The sequence below is a fragment of the Lycium ferocissimum genome, chromosome 10, assembly GCF_029784015.1.
Source record: "Lycium ferocissimum isolate CSIRO_LF1 chromosome 10, AGI_CSIRO_Lferr_CH_V1, whole genome shotgun sequence".
In the NCBI taxonomy this organism is placed as follows: Eukaryota; Viridiplantae; Streptophyta; class Magnoliopsida; order Solanales; family Solanaceae; genus Lycium; species Lycium ferocissimum.
In genome coordinates, this window is record NC_081351.1 from 37,231,974 (window position 1) to 37,251,433 (window position 19,460).

Genomic DNA, 19,460 nt, shown 5'->3' on the forward strand with positions numbered 1-19,460 from the left:
CGCAACAACTGACGAGTCGTAGTCATAATTCGGAAGGTATTCTCCAGAGTCGCCAGAGCTTGCTTGGCTTCGTCCCACTGAAGCTCCATAGTAGTCTTCATAGCTTGAAGACCTTTATTCGCTGTCCGGAGCTGAGCGAGATCATCCGGGAACCGCTGGTTCTCCTCCGTCATCCTTTCCACATAACGAGAGGGAGAATGAGGGGAGCTCTTAAAGAGCTCGAGGGCAGAAGTAACGGTGGCCTAATCTTGGTAAAGGATAAACGAGCAAACTTAATGCATGCGTTTACTCTAGACATAATTGATAAGGCGTAGAGGATTCGTGGTACCTGAAGAAAAATACTCGCCAAGTGAGTCAAGGAAGCTTCCAAACTAAGGCCTGAACAAGTAGCAGGGGCAGGTGGAATAGAGAGGTCGGCGCTTGCATCCTCAATATGGCTGACCCCCCCTCCCCCCCACACACGTTTTCTGGATGGCTTTCACTGGCTCCTATCCCCACGACAGCCTTGATAGAAGGGTCCCTCGTGCCCCAGGGCTTGTCAGCCTCTCCATCACCATCCTCAACGTGAACCATCCTCTGCATCTATTCCCTCAAGCATTCGCTGAGTCGGCGATGCGTTCTTAAACGAGAACCGATCCTTTCGGAGGAAGATGCCTTTCGAGCCGGAAGACCTTACAAATGTGAAAAAAGTCAGAGTAATATCCCTAGATTCAAGAAACAAGGGAATAAGGGTAAGAGAAAAGCACTTACTAAGACTTTTGCCTTTCCACCTATCGGCGGTAATAACTCTCCAGGTCCGCTCGGTACCCTTGGAGGCACGGAGCATGCCCATCACTTAGTCAAAGATATCAGGCAAGGGTTCAAGTACAACCGAGGCCGCTGGAAGAACATGGAAAATCAAGTTAAGAAAGACACCCGAGGGAAAGAAGGGATACATTACGGAAAAACAGGAGAACGGATACTCACGAGCATTGTTCCACTGCTCGGGGAGAGGGCCAAAGACGGGGTCGTGAAGCGGTCGGTGCGTATCATCACAAACCGGTTGCAACATCCCCAGTCATGATTGTTCTCGGTACTTGTGATGAGGCCGTGAGAGCCTCAAAAAGCAAACTTTATCACCCTCTCCCCCCCCCCACCCCCCCACACGGAGCACCCGGGGGGAATAGAGGTGAATTAGATGATCCAGATTAAAAGAAAAGTTAGCCCGGTCCTCCAGGTATTGCAAGCAGCGGACTATTCTCTAAGTTTGGGGGGCCAGTTGCCTAGAACAGACGCCATACGCCACAAAAGGCCTCGACAACCTCGTGGATCGGGAGGCCAAACCCGATAGTAAAGGGATAAGTGTAGACCAAAGACATGCCCGGGATATGTTAGGTAATGCTAGCAATAGCAAGGGTTGAAATATATCAACCTCAGGCCCCCATTCACAGTCGATGCGAACTTGGGGGATGATGGAGTCGTCAATCAAAGAAGTAATACCTTCCACAGACTCGAACTGAATATTGGCACAGAAATCCCTCTCAAAATTAATACTAGAGGGAATGATGTTAGATGTGAGGGAACCCAAGTCTATTATTAGAGTAAAGTCAAAAGATGAAGATGAAGATGTGGATGATGAAGACATTGCAAAAAGAGAGGTCTAGAAAGTAAAGGTGCTGGGTTTGCACACAGGTGAAGAATGAGAGCAAGAATGGGAAATATGAGCGTGATCACCCGCTTAAATAGCCCACAAAAGTAATCATTAGCCTTGGGGAACGAAACGACGTGTCCTGTCAGTGAAGCGTCAATCGGTGTCTCTGAAAGAGTGTCATCGAATGAGTGTCTGTGTGCATTAAATGCCGACCTGATGAAGCGTCTGATCGAGGGAAAATATGCACCGTCTCGATTCCCGCAAAAATTTTAGGGAAAGAGCGAACTCTTCCACTTCCCGAGCTTATGAAATGAAGGGCCCAAAAAGTGGGGGTCTATATGTATTGGGTAAAAAAGGCCACCGGGTGAGTTAGCATATCAGGAGACCACAACGACTCGAGGACATACTACAGTTGTCCCCCATTTATGTCAACTCCCGTCACATCCACCCACTCTAGTCAGAGCGCCATAACGCACGTGGGTATGGTGACGTCCGCACAGTCTTGTCATCATGACTTTTAGGGTAGGTCACTAGTTCGGGTCTGTATAAACAAAAAGCTTAGGAAGAAAGTGGAGAGGCAAGATTTGAGACTTTCCCCACCATATTGTAACACCATCAATGGATTATTAATAAGGAAATTCATGGAAGTTTGTCTGGATGAACTCTTGAGATTATGTTCTATTATTCTTATTCCTTGTTCATCATATTTATGCTTGCCATTACTCCGAACCGGGCTCACAGATAGAGTTCTCAGGATCGGATACGATCCACTTGTCTTCAAAACCCTATGAAAACAAATCTTTAACCTATTTTTTGGTTAAACCCGATTTTACCGAAAAACAACACCATTTTGTGTTATTATTACTAGGGGTGTACATGGACGGGGTTGGTTCGGATTTTTAAAATACCAAATCAAACCAATTGCATCGGGTTTTTAAATTTATACACCAAATGAAACCAATAAAATTCTGGTTTTTCAACCTCGGGTTTTCTCGGGTTATTCGGTTTTCCCGAGTTTATCGGGTTTTTTTCCGCAAAAGTCTTCATACAAAACATATAACTTTTACTTCAAATATTTCTTTAGTTCTAGTAAGATACAACTATTTAAGTAAGATGTTTCTTAAGAAAATAACACAAAATGTGAGATGAGTGATGATATTGTATTAAAATATTCAACAAAAAGATGATAAAATCGGTTAAAATAAATATTGCTAATAATAAGTCATAAAGAAAATGACCATAGTCTAAAAAATCTAAGTCATGCTAAAATAAGTACGGCTAATAAGTTTTAATTACATGATAATTAAAGAAAAAAGATTAAGTTATGTATTTTCACTCTCTAAACAAATTATGCAAAACTAAAGAATATATATCCAACATTATTATTATTATTATTATTATTATTATTATTATTATTATTATTATTATTATTCCTAGTGGTAGAATTGAATTTCCTTTGTTAGCATTAGTGTTGAGTTGGTTTTGGTTTGGACTTTATTTGAGTTATTAACATCCATGGGATATAAAACTTATTGACATTCAAAATTCTAAGTTCAAGCTTGAAATAATATGATAAAAGACAAAAAACTACAAAAAAAAATTTAAGAAATAGTTATAAATTACATTACAAATAAATATTTTTATGTATAAAATATTTTAAAAATTAAATACATGTAAGGTCGGGTTGGTTGGTTCGGTTTGACTTTTTTTAGCTAAAACCAAACCAAACCAATTATGGTCGGGTTTTTTTTTCCAACACCAAACCAAGTCAAACTAAACCACTAGTCGGGTTTTTTTCTCGTTTGATTCAGTTTATTGGTTTGGTGTGGTTTATCGGTTTACTTTGTACACCCCTAATTATTACCTACTTGAATTTGATATCTGACCAACTCCAATTCCTTACATTTGAAATTATTATCTTAAACACTTCTCTATCACATGAATTTTTATGTCAAACTTGGCCTATTTTTCTGAAATTGAGGGAGTAGGAAAGAAGGTTCGGGCATGAATTTCCAACTATGGAAAAATAACAAAAGTTGGGAAAATGAAGATTTATCCACTCAAAAACAATTATTGGCAGAGTTTACTTTGATTAGGACCCGTCCCAAATATCAAAGAACTTCTTACTTAAACCCGTAATCAGCTTAGTACTTACGTAAAATTTTAACATCTTACGACTTATATTGTATAGCAGTTTATGTAACACAAAACTGTGTTCTAACTCGTTTGGGAGCTAGATTTGTCTCAATTTTTTTGTCTCCTTCTACCATTTTCACATTAGTTTCCGTTATTTCAAGAGTTTGTTGAGCTTCTTGTGAATCAATATTTACTATCTTTCTCTGCATTATTTATGCAAACCATGATTTAATTATTACCCATTCTAGCAAAATCACCCAACAGAGCCATTGTTAACCATTGGACATTAAGACATATTCTCAAAATTCTTATATCTACATCTGTGGCAATAGGGGCATGATTTGGTAATCTGCATTCCCAGAAGGATTAGCAAGCTTTTTATATGGTTAGTCTACGAACCTTACAGCAAGGAAAAACATTGCAAACTTTGATTACATAAAATAATCAAGAATATCTAATTTTCTAACAATTTAAACTTTTGGATGAAACAATTAAGGTAATTCAACGGTTTTCTTTTCTGTCTTTGCACCAAATGATTACAAGAAAATGTAGAGAAGTCAAGAAAACCAGCCTTTAAAGTCCGGAGAGATTCAAAGACTTAATTGAAGAATTGCAAGATCTTAAATAAGGCAAAGTTGACGTTGACAAATCAGGCATTGGTTTAGTGGAGGTCTTGCAAATTCAAAAAGACTTATTGGTAGCACCAAACATATAATCATCGATGACTTGACTGGCCCCGCCTCCCACGTTCGTCTTAGCTAATTTGGGAGAAATGGTCAAGTTCATCATTGATTGGTAGCTGGGACCATGATTTTTAATTCAATCAACTTGTTCCTCATCATTCAATTTTTTGGCGTTCAAGTTGGTTTGTTTCTTCCTGTTTTTGCATTTGGAATCTACAAGCAGTCATAAATCTAGATTAGATACAATAAAATCAATTGCGTTTTTATATATATATATATATAGTGTGCGCGCGCGGGAGAGAAAAAATGTTGGCACATAAATTCAAATTCTAAATTCGTCACTGATTGTAATTGTAATTGTAATTTATAAACAACGGAGAGAGAGAAAAGTCTAACTAGTTGAAGGAACGAAATTGTTTTTGGGCTTATGATTAACTTATTGGATGTGAATACTAAACAATGCACGAATGAAACAATCAAACAAGTATAGTGGTAAATATAAACTCAAGAAAACATGCGGATGATGACTTTGTGAAACGTAGTGCTTGTTTTCAATAATAACTGCCAAAGAATTGGCTTAAGATTGTAAATCTCTTATTGTCCTCTATAGGAAATTCCAATTCCATTCATGATTATGAAGGAGTTAAAACAACATATAAAGTTTCCGAACTACTCAAAATTCTACATTTCAACATGTCAACAAGCAGAGGATCGAGCCCGATGTACGCAAAAATGGTTTGCTCACTGCAGCCTGTGATGGTCAGGGGCGGAGCCAGTGAGGGGTTAGGGGTTCATCTTTAGAGAAAAATTACACTGTATGTATAAGGTTTAAATTATTTTTTATGTTTATACAGTAAATGTTAACCCTCACTTTTGTGTTCTTTCTTTATATTTTGAAACCCCAAGAAAAGCTCTTTTTACCCCACTGATGATGGTTAAATAAAAAATGAACTTGAGAGAGTTAAATGGTATATATAGTATAGCCAAAGGACCAATGTCCTCGTGAAAGATCAACTACATAATATATATAAGTGAATGTTATATGGTTTATAAAGGAGGTGAAGCTACTTTGGTGGTTTGATTACACCTTTTATTGCCTATTAGTCTCATCAACACACGAATATAGAGTAGGCTTGACGGATTTAACGAACTCATTAATTATTGCTCGAAATCTCAATTTCTACAAATATGTGCAAAAAGGATTTTAGAAGTGTTATACAATCGATTACGCATGTGGATAAGCGGCAAATATTTATTTCACCCATGAGCGTTGGCGTGCTATCATTGGTGATAGCGTGATAACTTTATGAATAATAAGAACTTTAGTAGCACTAGTACATAGAATGACTTGTATTATGCAATCATATTTGTTTGATTTAGTTCTCTAGTTTTTACTTGAGTTTGTAACAAACTAACTGTTAAATATTAGGGCAAGCCCGATGTCTCTTTAATTATCCTGATTTGTCTGAATAGATGATTGATAGATGGCCAACATAGAAACTTTAGGGTTTTTTTCTTTGTTTTATTTTGTCCTCTGATGTTATTTGGATTGATATTTACTACTCTATTACTTGTGATGAAACTTTAAAGGTCAACTTGCCAATGCTCACTAATCATGCAAGCCATGCTCAGCACCTCTATTTTAGAAATATCTTTGACTTGAACGAGAAAAAAAATAGAAATTTTTCATAACAGAAAAAAGAAAAGGAGATCAAAGAAAAGAGAGGTTAATTCCAACATAATATCCGTTTAGTAGACGAATGTTTCATTAGGATACAAATACCCTTTGATATAGGTGTTTTCAAATTTAAGGTAACTTTTTAAATCATGTAGTTGACATCTTTTCGTTAGAGTTGTGATAGGTATATCTCCCTAGAAAAAGAAAAAGAAGAGGAGAACAATTTTGTCCAGAAAAAAGAAACAATTTTTAAATATCCAAAAGTGGAACTTAGTAGGCGTTTGGACATAGAAATCAAATATTTTTCACTTTATTTGGAGCTTGTGAAGTTGGAGTTGAAGATAAAGTTGTGTTTAGTTATAGTTTTTGCAAAGAATAGTTGATTGTTCGAAGATATTAAAAGTAAAAAAAAGTGAAAACAGAATTTTCAGAGTTTTTCAAATTTCAAATCCAACTTCAGTTATATTAGAAATTTTCAGGGCCAGAATTTGGAAAAAATGTGAATTATTCTAATGACCGAACGGTCCTATAATGGTCCAGAAAGGTTTAAATTGCGTTTGTTTGGTTGACTTTAACAAAGTTTAATGATTTTTTATCTTCACCTTAGGTTATTTGATGGTTATGAAAACTATTTTAATTTGATTCTTGGAAATGTATTTATTTATGTTAAACAACTTTTGTTTCGTTACTGACAATTTTTTTTTTTTGGCCAAATATGTCTTGGGTTAAAGGCAATAGTAGTACAGTAGAACACTTGCATTACCTGTTTGGCCATGAGAATTTTCACTTTTTCGCGGATTTTATTTTATTTTATTTAAAAATTAGCGTTTGATTATGAAAATTTTAAATACCTAAGTTATTTTTTAAATTTGAAAAACATTTAAAATCCTATTTTTACTTCTGCTTATTTTTTTATTTTTTTTAATTTTTTCAATTTCAATACATTCAAACAAACAAATATTAAATTATAATCAAACACAATTCCACTTTCAACTTTAACTTTAAATTTCAAATAAAGTGAAAAACATTTGATTTTCTTGGCCAAACGCCTACTGATATTGCTGTTACTTTATATAGAGTATTTTAATTATATTGGAGAAGTACAAATTATTTTTCAAAAAGAAAAAGAGATTTATGTACTTTTTTTAAAAAAAAATTGTGTCTTAAATATTTTTTTCTTTATTATATAATCCGACAATGTTGAAAGCAGTTAGATAGTAAAATCTTAGTCAAATCCGACACCCATGTGACCGACAGCTTCCTGTTACCATCATCCTCTGCATGCTTAATCCAACGGTTAATGTTCTATCTAGCCTCAGCATGGACGGTCCAGATATAACGGCCGGCGATATGCGGAATCCAAGGCAAGATTTAACCGCCCATTGTTCCCAGTGTAAACCAGTAACAGTGCATTCCCCTTTGAAAGCAGTTACCAAATGCCGCATACGTGGAAAAAAGTTAAATAAAGAAAAAGAGGAAAGGTACCTTAATTTAGTCATTTTCTTACTAGACAAATAAAAAGAAAAAAGAGTCCTAAGAAAAGGTAGACGTGTTCACATATAAAATCGTACTCCAGTATAATTCAACAAGAACATCCCCAAAGAAAGAGAGAGCAAAAAATGGAGAAGGAAAGAGAGAAACAGGTTTACTTGGCTAGGTTGGCTGAGCAAGCTGAGAGATATGATGGTATTCTTTTTAATTGTACTTGTTTTATTTCTGTCAGTAAATATTTAGTGTTTGTTCTTTTATGTTCAAAGGGGTGAATTTTTTTTTGGGTTGCAAAATCTTGAAAGAAATAGTGGTTGTTCTTTGGTTTTGTGGCTGGATTTTTTTTGTTTTTGTTTTTGAGTTTGCCTAAAGTTGTGAAATTGTTTGCCCTTGAATTTGTAATGTACAATCAAGTGTTCTTTCTCGTTGATTTCTGTTGTTTTTGTTAATTTCAAATTTTTTTAAAAAACAAATTAGACTGGAAATTGCCTTGTTGAATTCTTGGTGTTGTCTGTTGTAGATGGTTTTAATCCTTCATGAAGACTGAACCGTACCTTGTATATTAATAACCAAAAGGAGAATACATGTGCTCGAGGTATGAAGTGCCTAACCTCATATACAGTTTGTTAAGGCCTAGTGTTGAAAAGTTCACAAAATTAGGACCAAAGGTCACTATACAGAGGATGAGAGTTCATGAAGAAAGAAGCCCTTTCGACCAGAATTATTTTCTCTAAGAGTACTGGTTAATTTTGAGATCAATTGAGAGAGCTTTTACCAAGGTGTATAAACAGGGAAACTATTAGTGAATATTTTGCTATACTTGGTAAATAGAGTAAAATGGTTTTTTTTTTTTGGTTATATAGAAGCTTTTGATTTCCTGGACATAAGCAGAAATTCTAGTATAGTAGTGAAGGGGGTTCAAAAGTTGCTTTAGATCACAGGTTCAAATCTCAACTATCACATTTTAGCTTCTTTTTTTTTTGAAATCCCCCTGTATAGGTTTCTCGCTCTGTCACTGACCGAAGATGTCAACTGAAATGAACTTGGAGGAAAAACATTTGCCTTTATATTTGTTGTCTAGGTTTATCTATTATATCACATAGCAGGACATGTACTTGTTAGGTAGTATGAGGTACTTGCACTGGAAAATCCTGTGGAAGTTATGTGAATGTATATCTCGACATTTAAGCGGAAATACCCAAGAACTTGGATTATGCTGCTTTGTTTTCCTTGAGAAAGCATTGCGTCCTGGCTCATGATCAAGTTAAGGGCATCCTCCTTATCCAACAAATGATGAAGTTAAGGGGATTCCAAGATTCTAGTGGTTTTGGAGAATGCTGATTGAGGTCCGAGTTACAATGTTAGCGCATCATTTTGCCAAAATGGGGTAATATTTCATGATTTAGAAACACATTTTATGATCGATATTTGGTAATATTAATAGAAAACAAAGTTTTAAGGTACCTGATGTCATGTTGAGAGATGATAGCCTTTCTAATTATTCTCTAGGATGAATATTATAATGTAAAGTCAAGAATGGATGAAGCATCATTTGAGCATAAAGAGGGTAGATTGTCTTGATCGAGTAGGTTTTAGCTTTTCTTATTTAGTCTTTCTTGATCGTGGAATTAGTCGAGTTGCACGCAAGCTGGCCCAGACACTTATTAAAAAAAAAAAAAAAAATTGTTTAATCTTTCTTATAGAGAAGAAAGAGGTCGGGAGAAAGAACTGTTGCACTTAGAGGCAAATAGTGCGAATGAGAGGAGGCTTGAAACTTTCAAATTCTTAATAGAAGTGCTGTTGTGCTTATGGGCAAACAATACAAATGAGAGAAGATTTGAACCTTTCCGATTCGTAATAAGCTTGTGCAATCTTGTGTTTACTGATTCTATTCGGTTTCTTTGAACTTCTGATAAATATGTTGTCTGCTTTTTGCCCCAGAAATGGTTGAAGCAATGAAGGCGATTGCTAAGATGAATGTCGAACTGACTGTTGAGGAGAGGAATTTGGTGTCAGTTGGTTATAAGAATGTAATTGGAGCAAGAAGGGCTTCATGGCGGATATTGTCTTCAATTGAACAAAAGGAGGAGAGTAAGGGTCATGAACAGAATGTTAAGAGAATAAAGACTTACAGAAAGACTGTTGAAGATGAGCTTACAAAAATATGCGGCGACATTTTGTCAGTGATTGATGAGCACCTAGTTCCTTCGTCCACTACTGGAGAATCAACTGTCTTCTACTATAAGATGTGAGTTGCTGATTTATTTGTGATGGAGATGAATACATATTTGTTTTCCACGTGACCACATTTTAATTTATTTAAGTTAGTTGTCTTTCTTCCCTTTTTACCCCAAAAATTGATTGCTGAACTTACAAGTTTACCCCTCCTTTTACTTCACCTGCAGGAAGGGAGATTACTATCGTTATTTAGCAGAGTTCAAAGCAGGGGATGATCGTAAAGAGGCGGCTGATCAGTCACTTAAAGCTTATGAGGTTTCTTTTTCGTTCCACACTATCAGATTTGGTTTAATCTTCTTCTATGCTTATATAAAAGATCTGCAGCATTTGCTTCCTATATTTGTTGTTTATGATTGCACATTATTTGTATGTTTTATTTGGTTGTATGTCTTATTCTCGATTAAAGCTTATTGCTCTATTTTTGTAGGCTGCTACTGCCACCGCTAGTTCAGATCTTGCTCCTACTCACCCAATCAGACTTGGACTTGCTTTGAACTTCTCAGTCTTCTACTATGAGATTCTGAATTCACCTGAGAGGTTAGAGAACTATCTTATGAACAGAAGTTATAAATGTTATGACTAGACAGAAGCTGTTAAGTTACCCTTGTTTCTTGTTCCTCATATCACAATGAAGCTAGCTTGGAGATAGTAGACAGGAGGCTTTTGAAAATGGTTTTTCTCATTGAAATTGTGAATGATTTGATGATATTGAACTGTTGCCTTTTCAAATAAAAGTATAGATAGAGTTCAAGAGCAATGAGGAGTTAAATCTAGTGTAAAGAGGATCAGTGGATAATTTTGGTTATCTATGAGAGTATTTGACCTTTCTTCTTTATATTTGCACATGTGATCCTGCTTTGGCGACGTAATTTAACTTGTAATCTGCTTTTATTGTGGATACTTCTCGTAACTTATTTCATTTTCCTCTTTCAAACCAGGGCGTGCCATTTGGCCAAGCAAGCTTTTGATGAAGCTATTGCGGAACTCGATAGCCTAAGTGAAGAATCCTACAAGGACAGTACCCTTATCATGCAGCTTCTAAGGGATAATCTCACTTTGTGGACATCTGATCTTGAAGAGGGAGGTATGTCTTATTGGGATTTTTCGAAGTTAATTCCCTTCGTTATGGTTTGCTGTGATTATGATCTAGGTTTATATGCTTGCATTTTGAAAATAGGGGAGAACCTGTTGCTTTTGGCAATTAAAATTCGCATCTCTTATGCTGCTTGGACCCATGAATTAATTTTTAGAATGCTATATATTGATCAGATTTAAAGGGATATATGATGAGGGAGCAAAAACGGGTGTTTCTTTTGAATTCTCATTAGTGAATAGGATTTATTGACTCATCCTTTTGCAGAACAAGTTAAACATATAGATGTAAAAGATTTACCGATTTGAAGAAGTTAACCTGTGATTTTTTTTGACAGGTGAACATTCTAAGGGTGATGAGCGTCAAGGGGAGGTATGATTTCTAACAGTTCATTTAATATCTCTTGTATAACTGGTCTTTGAAGCTTTTCCATGTGGAGGTGTTTACTACTTGTGTACCAACTATTGGGTAATGGGCATAACTCTAAGTAGTAGAATTCTCAGCCAAGTGAGGTTCCGATGTCAAAATGGTGAAGTGTGGCTTCTTACTTGTGCTGTACAATTGTGTATTTTCTGGCTATATTTTTGTATAGGCTTTTAGGCATAAAACATAAGGCAGGACCAACCGACCAATACATTAGTCTGGAAAGGAGTAGATTCTTTACAATGTGATCTTCATGAAAGAATTTTACCTTTTTTTTAGCTCTCGTCTACATGCTCCATATATCGCTAGGTAGCTTGGACAATTGACGTCTGTCATGTCACATTAGTCACTTCTTTTTTTTTTTTTTTTGTGCGCGTCTTTGCAGAATTCGGTGAAGCTTTAGAGGAGACGAATCATCGTGATGGTGGCTTCTCGGAGATGTTAGCTTGTGGAAAGTCTCTGTTTTTCATATAATGTTCAGGGATTCATGCCTATTGGCTTGTATTTTCATCCTCCATACATAAACATTCCCAGAGTACTTGTCGTTTTCAGTTGAAAAATTGCTGCCTTTTTTGTTCTTCATGATTTGCATGTACTGGCCTACATTTAGATGCCGCAAATGGGAAAGTTGGGTCAAATCAACAAATGTATTATGACCTAACCCATCTAGCACTGTCTCTAGTGAATATAAGTTGTGTCAAGATGGGTCAATAACTCGGTTATGACTCCACACGCCTAACATGAATTGATTTCTTCTCTTATTCTGCTTCTCTCTGAAAAAAAAAAAAAAAAAAGAGTGCGCGCTAATATTTTTTTCTTAAATTGCTAGCTTTAGTTCTTTCAAATTTAGGGTTCACTCCGTTGGGTCTAGTCGACACATGGTTCATAATTTAACCAGTTTAAACTTGTAAGGTTTACTAAAATGGGTTGATTTTGTCTTTTCTAGCTACATCTCTGTGCTTAAAGCAGGATAGTATTTAGTACATGATCATTAGATTTGTGATTTTAACATATATTTGTGTTGCATGGAAACAACCATGCAACATACTACGGTGCTTCTTCGAGATCACAAAAGTAAAAATCATAGCTGGGACAAAAGCCGTGTGCTTGAGAACCGTTGGACTGAATATATAGAAGTTAAAATCTTCATAGGGTGGTGTCTCAATGAAAGCTACAAGAATTGCAAAATTTGAGATCATACATTATGGTTTTCACCACTAATAGATAATTTTCCCAAGTTACATAATTAAGATGGCTAGTTAATCATGTTTGGTTCTGAGCATTCTTAGGAGGAGGAGATTTTGTGGAACCCAAGAGAAAGGATTTCAAAGGCTTATGGAAGTCTCTGGGTTTCTCATAAAGAAAAGCATGGCCTGCATTCTTGATTACTACCATCTCAGCATTCTCCCCTAAATGCCTGTCCAAAATATTCACATGTCAGTCACCAATCCAACAAAGCATATAAATATAAGTGAAGAGAAGTACAAATAGATATCAACTAACCCAGTTGGGGTAATGAACCTTTTCAATCTGTGACCTAATTCTAAAGGAAATATCTTGTCTTGATCTCCCCACACTATTAACGTTGGCTGCAAATTCAGGAACAATATTAGGAAAAATTCATGATCAATGTTGTTATTAATGTAGTAGGGGGTGTGTAGACACCATTATTAAAGACAAGGAAAAGGGAAAAGAACCTGAGTGATCTTAGGTAGATCAGATAGCTTCCTGTTTTTGGCAATTGCAAGAAGCAATTCTTTCTTCTCCTCTACATATTGTGTGAACATTTCCTGCTCATATATAACACTAAAATACTCATTTGCTATTTCATTATAATATTAGGTTGAAGAAGACATGAACGGGTAAATTCTTATTAAAAATGGGCATGTAGGTTACATTTGGTTATCTTCTTCATCTAAATTTTGCTTCGGTAAAAATCTTAAAAGACGGATAACATAGATTGAAGACCGCATTTCCCATCCTTCATCTGTGAATTGTTAGAATTACTTACTAGCATAAGTTAATTTCATTTTCGAGGTTATAGAGGTTCGTTTTCTTTTTATTTTTTATAGTGGATGACAAAGTGTTTGACCTCATTTGGTTTCCCTGTTCAATAAAATTAGACCTTCCTTCTCCTTGTGATAAAGAAGAATGAAGATCATGGCCATTTAATTTATTTTTAATAAATGGATTCCAAAAATGATCTAACAGAAATTGGTTTAGGTAAGCAATATAAAAAGGAAAATATATTTTTAAAATAAAAATAATTTAAAAGTAAAAATAATAAAAAATGTAGAAAATAAATTAAAATTAAAAATTAAAAAAGAAAAAAAAACTAACAAGTGACCATGTAATTATAAGTGGGGATGTCATTACAAGTGGTTGATTCAATTCTCAATCCTTTTGGTAAATGCGAGAAGAAACTATTTTTTTTTCCTATGTCTGCCGAGTTCAATCCAAAAAGTGAAAATCCTATGCTTTTATTTAAGGAAAACAAGCTAATTGAACTCACAATCTTCGATTTAGAGGTGTGTGTTATTATTTTAAAATTTTAATTTCTTTTATTTTAATAGGTCAAAAACTGATTGAAACATTAAATTGGTAGATCTATTTCCTCAACAGTCCGTGAGGAGGCATTCAATGTCTTTGCTTCTCAACAACATATAGTTCAATTTAAGAAGAAGAAAACATTACTCCTCTATTTCATCTGATTATGTGACATAAGTTGGAATACTAGAAACCAAATTACGTGAATTCGAGCATAAAACTTTCTAATTTTTTTAAAAATTAAATTTACATATTTTAAAATTATATAAAAATATTATAATTCAGAAACTCGTTACTAGGTGGAGTGATACTGATCAATTCAGACAGCATTTGTGAAAACCGCAAGATAGATTAGAAAATAATATTTAAAAGGAAAACTTCTTGTAAGCTACAAAATAAAATGAGAGATTATATATTACCGAATATACATCCATTTCGGCTAAAATTCCTGGATTAATTGGCACTAGATCATTTTGTAGTGGAATTAACTTATATACACAGTCCATAAATATTTATATTTTCAATATAATTTAACACTAATCAGTTTTATTTTACGGAATTCCTGTAATTATTTTTTAACTGATATACTAATAGATATTTTATTTTCTCATTCAATACTCCTATTACACCTTTTGTCTGAAAATTAAGGTGCCTCGTCAGGACAGGGCAGCAGAAAAATATGGTAATTATGTAAGGGGCAGACAAAGATGTAAGAAAAAATAAAATAATTGAAAGATGAGACTTACATCAATGAAGTCAGTAAGCAAGCAAGAGGGCAAAACTTTGGCCGGAGCTTTAACAAAAGTGTAACCCATCAGCTCTCTCATTTGGTCCGCCGTCTGCGGCAGCAGAATATTGGCCGCATCCTCCACGCTGCTCACCGCAAACAATCCTTCTTTCAAATCCTTCTCCTCCAAACAAACTCCCGCGCAGCATATCACCACTTTCTCCACACAATCCCTAATTATTCAAAAACATAATTTAAAGTTGTAGGAAATCAAATTAGCTAGAATTTGATATTTTAATTTATGTATTTATAGTCAGAATTATATAGAAATAGAGATTCCAGTTTTTAATCAAAGTATATTTCATGCTATTATAAATAGAGATTTTGCTAGTTGTTTTATACTCTCTCCCTCAATTTTTACTTGTTTTGTATGGACTTGACATACCATTTAAAAAAATCATAAATAAAATAATAATTTTACTATATTACTCCTAATAATTACTAAGTCATTCAATGATTGAAATCAAACCAAACATATTTTAAAAGTTGTGTCCTAATAATTACTAAGTCATTCAATGATTGAAATCAAACCAAACATATTTTAAAAGTTGTGCCGTCATTTACAATTCATTGATTCATTGAAGTTCTCAACCCAATAATTAATAGCAAAGGTAAAATAGGTATACAAGAACATACACAGTATAATAGCACAAGCAAGGTCTGGTAGGATAGAGTGTATGCATATTTTACCCTTATCTGGGTAGAGAGTTGATAAATAATCTCTTGATTTTTTAAACTTGACAAGTTAAAATTGACATGTAGGACAAGTAAAAATGGACGGAGGGAGTATTGTAAAGAATTTTCAGATATTTTTAGTAGATATTTCCTTCACCTAAACTGCGCCGCCATATGATACGCCACGAACCCACCATAGCTCAACCCAACAACGCTCATCTTGGTCACCGAGTTGGCCTCCATAACTCGCTTCACACACTGAGCCTGAAATGACTCGGTCCGTTCAGACCGAGTCGTGTACGAGTCACCAAAGAATACTAAGTCCGGGACGTACACGTTGAAGTGCTTCGAGAGGATTCGGACAGTTTCGCTCCATTGCCACATGGAATTAGCTCCGAACCCGTGGATCAACACCACGTCGGGTCGGGTCGGTTTTCTTGATTTGGGTACCCAACAATGCATTATGGTTCCATCTTTAAGGTCAGTGAAAGTAGATCGGAGACCTCGACTGGTGAAACTTGATTTGAGGCAACTGTTCTTTGTTGCGGTAAAGCTAAAACACTTTGGCATCACTGAAAAATGGATTTTTACAACATGCAAATTAATTTAACACAGTGTGTGTGTGTTTTGTGAGTTTGAGAAGAAAATCTAAGGTTGTGGGGAATTGTAGTGAAGAAAGAGAGAAAGGGCAGGAAGAATTTTCTATATTTATGAATTATATTTGCAAAGGTCAAAATGAATGGTCAAAAGACATAGATGAGTGTGTGTTTTTTGTTTTTAAGTATTTGAATAAGGAAATGTTTCAATGCTGTTGGCTCCACTTCATGTCTTAGGTATGAATATTTTGGGAAAACAATTAAAAGAAGAAAAAGAAGAAGTAGAAGCATAAATGCATAATTTATAAATTATACACGTATATTTCCTTTTTTACAAAAATTAAATATTTTTGTTTTTAAATTTCTTTTTATTGTGAGCCTATTTGGAAAAGCTGTAGAAACGTCTATTTTGAAAAATACTTCTTATCAATAGTGATTTTTGAAACAAAAGTGTTTTCAAATAGTTGTTTTGGTCAATTATTTGTGATCTATATATTTAAAAAAAAAAAAATGAAGTGCCACTTTACAAAAAAAGAAATGAAATTACTACTAAAATTTATTTGATACACATAAACTTTATATGCTTAACTTTGTCCAAAAAAAAATCAATTTTTTTTTTTTAGGAGGAATTAGTTTTTTTCAGTTTCTACTTAAAACTACTGCAATTAAAAAACAACTTGACCAAACCCTTACATTCTCTAAAATAAGTGTTTATTTTGATAAATGAGTGTATTTTAGCCTTTTAAAAGTTTGACCAAATAAATTATATTACGCTGTGCGAATTCGGATAATCGGATTATAACGTGGATATCAAATACCGGATGGAGAAAAAGAAAAAAAGAAAAAAAAGAGAAGCAAGCATATCATGATAGAAAAATGAATCCACACTTATTGTGTAATAATTCACCCTTAATTTCAGTTCTAGATTCTTGTGGCTAAACCCCACGCTAGAAAATAGGTTTGAGTTGTAATTTTTTCCAGTTAGATCACCTGTTTTTTCTCTTTGGTAAAAGCGTAGAGTCTGGAGTTTAGACGGCTTTTAGGAAACGTTTCTATATAAGTGCTCTAGAAACTTCTATGACAAATACTTTGGTACCTTATCACCAAAAAGAAATGTAACAATAATAATAATTGATACCTAGTTATCATCGTAAGAAATTTGGCTTTTTTTTTTTTAGTATTGCTTTTAAAATCTAGTAATTTAAATAAAAAAGATATCATCTCATACTTAAACTCTTAAAGAAGAAGGAATCTAGATCCTTTAAAACCATTAATCATTTGATAATCAATATCCTCAGAAAAAAAATAGGATGAGCCTTTCAAAAATACGCGTGACACTTTTTTTTTCTTTAATGATCTATTTTCTCTAAATTTATTATTATCATTTAATCAGAATTTGCATGGTTAATTTACGCGTGACACTTATTTAATTTGATCCAAACAATGTGCGAAGAGAAACAGATGAGAATTTTCAAGCATTAAAGCCTCGGCAGTCACGAGATTTTATCTTATATTTGATACTTAATTGATTATTTAGAAAATGGATTACCACCTTGGACAGCTGTGCCAAGTTGGAATAAAAAATAATGAATTACTGTCATCATTTCAACATAATTATTCTCAGAAAATTTTCAATATTTTAATACAAGGAAAACGAAAGAAACAAAAAGAAAAGGATATGGTTGAGTAAGTGGTTGTCGTTCAAGGAGAAGAAGGGGTTGTTAAACAAAACTAGATCTACATTATTTTTTCTAGAACATTTTTATGACTTTTCAGTTTTCACTTATTTTTTTAAAAATTAAAGAAGCATGGTTAATGTGAATCGTGACATCCTCAAGCTCCATGCTTTCTCGTTTTGAAAACTTTATGAGTACTAAGTAATTATGTGATTCATTGAAGTCATCTTTCACGAGCTACTTCGACACTAGTCAAAACTCTTTACCAGAATACTCAATTTGTGTACGCATTAATTAAAGGTGCCATAATAGATTGTCACTTGTCAACAACGTGGCATATGGATTTTGGACTGATCCTTTTAGGGATCACTCTCGAAATTCTGTCGAAGTTAATTCAATTGGCTAAATTTTCCTAAGAAAATGTCACCCAGCGAAATTTAGTCCGTCAAATTAACTGGGAACAAAATTTAAAGCGGGCTTCAAAAGGCCATATGGTGAAAATAATTTGTTAACAACCGCTCCTACTCATTAGGCCTGAGCACGAATCAGTTCGGTTTGATTTCGGCCATCATCGAATTGAAATTTCGAATTTCGACTTTCAAAAATTCTCAAACAAACTCGATCCGTTCCAAGTTCAATTCGACTCGTGTTTTATTATTTCGGATCGATTACACAAATCAGTTTGCTCGAAATTTAAACAAGCAACTATTTGATTTCAATTTTAGAGTAAACATAACCAAAAGTAATGAGATTGAGGAATGAACACATAGTGGCCGCTTGAGCGTTGAGATTGAGGAGGGAAGACGGTGTATTAGGATTTAGGGTTAGTGAGAGAGTGAGTTTGAGAAGAGAAAACCGGTATATTTCTGTATTAGAGAAATTAGGCCTAGGAAATATTGGGATTTGGGCCTGTTGTAGAAAATCTGAAATATTAAGTGTGTTAGACTATTAGTCATTAGTGATAGGTAAACAATTAGGTTTGTCGGTCGGTTCTGTTTATAAATATACCCAACTGTATCCGAATCAGAAGCCACAATAATTGACAATTGAATTCATAAATCGAAATCGAATTGTATTGTCCAAATTGCTTCAAATCGGTTCGAAAATTTGGGTTGAACCGATTTGTGCACAGGCCTACTACTCACCCTATAATTAATATATGAAAATGGGTCACATATACCCATGTACTATTGAATATAGTTTAAATATACCTCTCGTTATCCTTTCGGTCCTAATATATACCACTATTGCTATACTTCAGTCCAAATATACTGCTTCCCATTATACTTTGGTGCTGATTTGACCTTAATTTTGACGGAAGGACACATGTCAAGCTTAGAATCAAATGACTCACACTGAATTTTAGTAGGTATTTGGCCATGAAAAATAAAAAATTATTCACTTTATTTGAAATTTTGAAGTTGGAGTTGAAGATGTAGTTGTCGTTGGTTATAGTTTTTGCAAAGATATTTGGTTGCTTGAATGTAATGAAAGTGAAAATAAGGTTTATGGTATTTTTCAAATTCCAAATACAACTTCAGTTGTATTTGAAATTTTCATGGTCAAATACTGATTTTCAAATAAAGTGGAAAAAAAATTCGGAAGAAAGTGAAAATTTGCTCATGGTCAAACTGGCCCTTAAGTACTCAAATTTTTAAAAATCCACACGTTTCCCATTTTCTTTTCTTTTCATCTTTTTGTTCTTCTTTTGACGCACTATTTTTCATGCATTATTCTATTCTTTTCTTTCCCCATTTAGCTGGTGTTTCAACTTTAACTTTTCTATCTGGGATTGTATTCTCTGCTTGTT

At 34.4% G+C, this 19,460-nt stretch overlaps 2 protein-coding genes across 3 annotated transcripts; one reads left to right on the forward strand and one right to left on the reverse strand.

Annotated features, from left to right (window-relative positions):
• Positions 1 to 7,657: 7,657 nt before the first annotated feature.
• Positions 7,658 to 11,951, forward strand: LOC132033724 (14-3-3 protein 7). Its single transcript, XM_059423770.1, has 7 exons — positions 7,658 to 7,813; positions 9,557 to 9,863; positions 10,021 to 10,108; positions 10,281 to 10,390; positions 10,792 to 10,937; positions 11,284 to 11,318; positions 11,755 to 11,951. Exons 1-7 carry the CDS (start codon positions 7,747 to 7,749, stop codon positions 11,770 to 11,772), a joined length of 771 nt encoding a protein of 256 aa, XP_059279753.1. The 5' UTR covers positions 7,658 to 7,746; the 3' UTR covers positions 11,773 to 11,951.
• A 547-nt stretch (positions 11,952 to 12,498) lies between these two features.
• LOC132033725 (uncharacterized) lies at positions 12,499 to 16,191 on the reverse strand. 2 transcript variants are annotated; one of them, XM_059423772.1, is made up of 5 exons: positions 15,536 to 16,191; positions 14,663 to 14,876; positions 13,067 to 13,159; positions 12,891 to 12,958; positions 12,499 to 12,786 (listed from the first exon to the last, which is right to left on the reverse strand). In XM_059423772.1, exons 1-5 carry the CDS (start codon positions 15,946 to 15,948, stop codon positions 12,633 to 12,635), a joined length of 942 nt encoding a protein of 313 aa, XP_059279755.1. In that variant the 5' UTR covers positions 15,949 to 16,191; the 3' UTR covers positions 12,499 to 12,632. The 2 variants fall into 2 exon arrangements, with proteins under 2 accessions (XP_059279755.1, XP_059279754.1); XM_059423771.1 differs by having other exon boundaries at positions 12,873 to 12,958; positions 15,536 to 16,190.
• Positions 16,192 to 19,460: the final 3,269 nt, after the last annotated feature.

Coding starts and splice junctions, on each gene's coding strand:
- LOC132033724 (XM_059423770.1), top strand. CDS start 7,747: ATGGAGAAGGAAAGAGAGAAACAGGTTTACTTGGCTAGGTTGGCTGAG. Junction 7,814..9,556: donor GCAAGCTGAGAGATATGATG/GTATTCTTTTTA, acceptor TTTTTGCCCCAG/AAATGGTTGAAGCAATGAAG. Junction 10,938..11,283: donor ATCTGATCTTGAAGAGGGAG/GTATGTCTTATT, acceptor TTTTTTTGACAG/GTGAACATTCTAAGGGTGAT.
- LOC132033725 (XM_059423771.1), bottom strand. CDS start 15,948: ATGCCAAAGTGTTTTAGCTTTACCGCAACAAAGAACAGTTGCCTCAAA. Junction 14,877..15,535: donor CATATGGCGGCGCAGTTTAG/GTGAAGGAAATA, acceptor TTGAATAATTAG/GGATTGTGTGGAGAAAGTGG. Junction 12,787..12,872: donor AGGTTCATTACCCCAACTGG/GTTAGTTGATAT, acceptor TATTTTGGACAG/GCATTTAGGGGAGAATGCTG.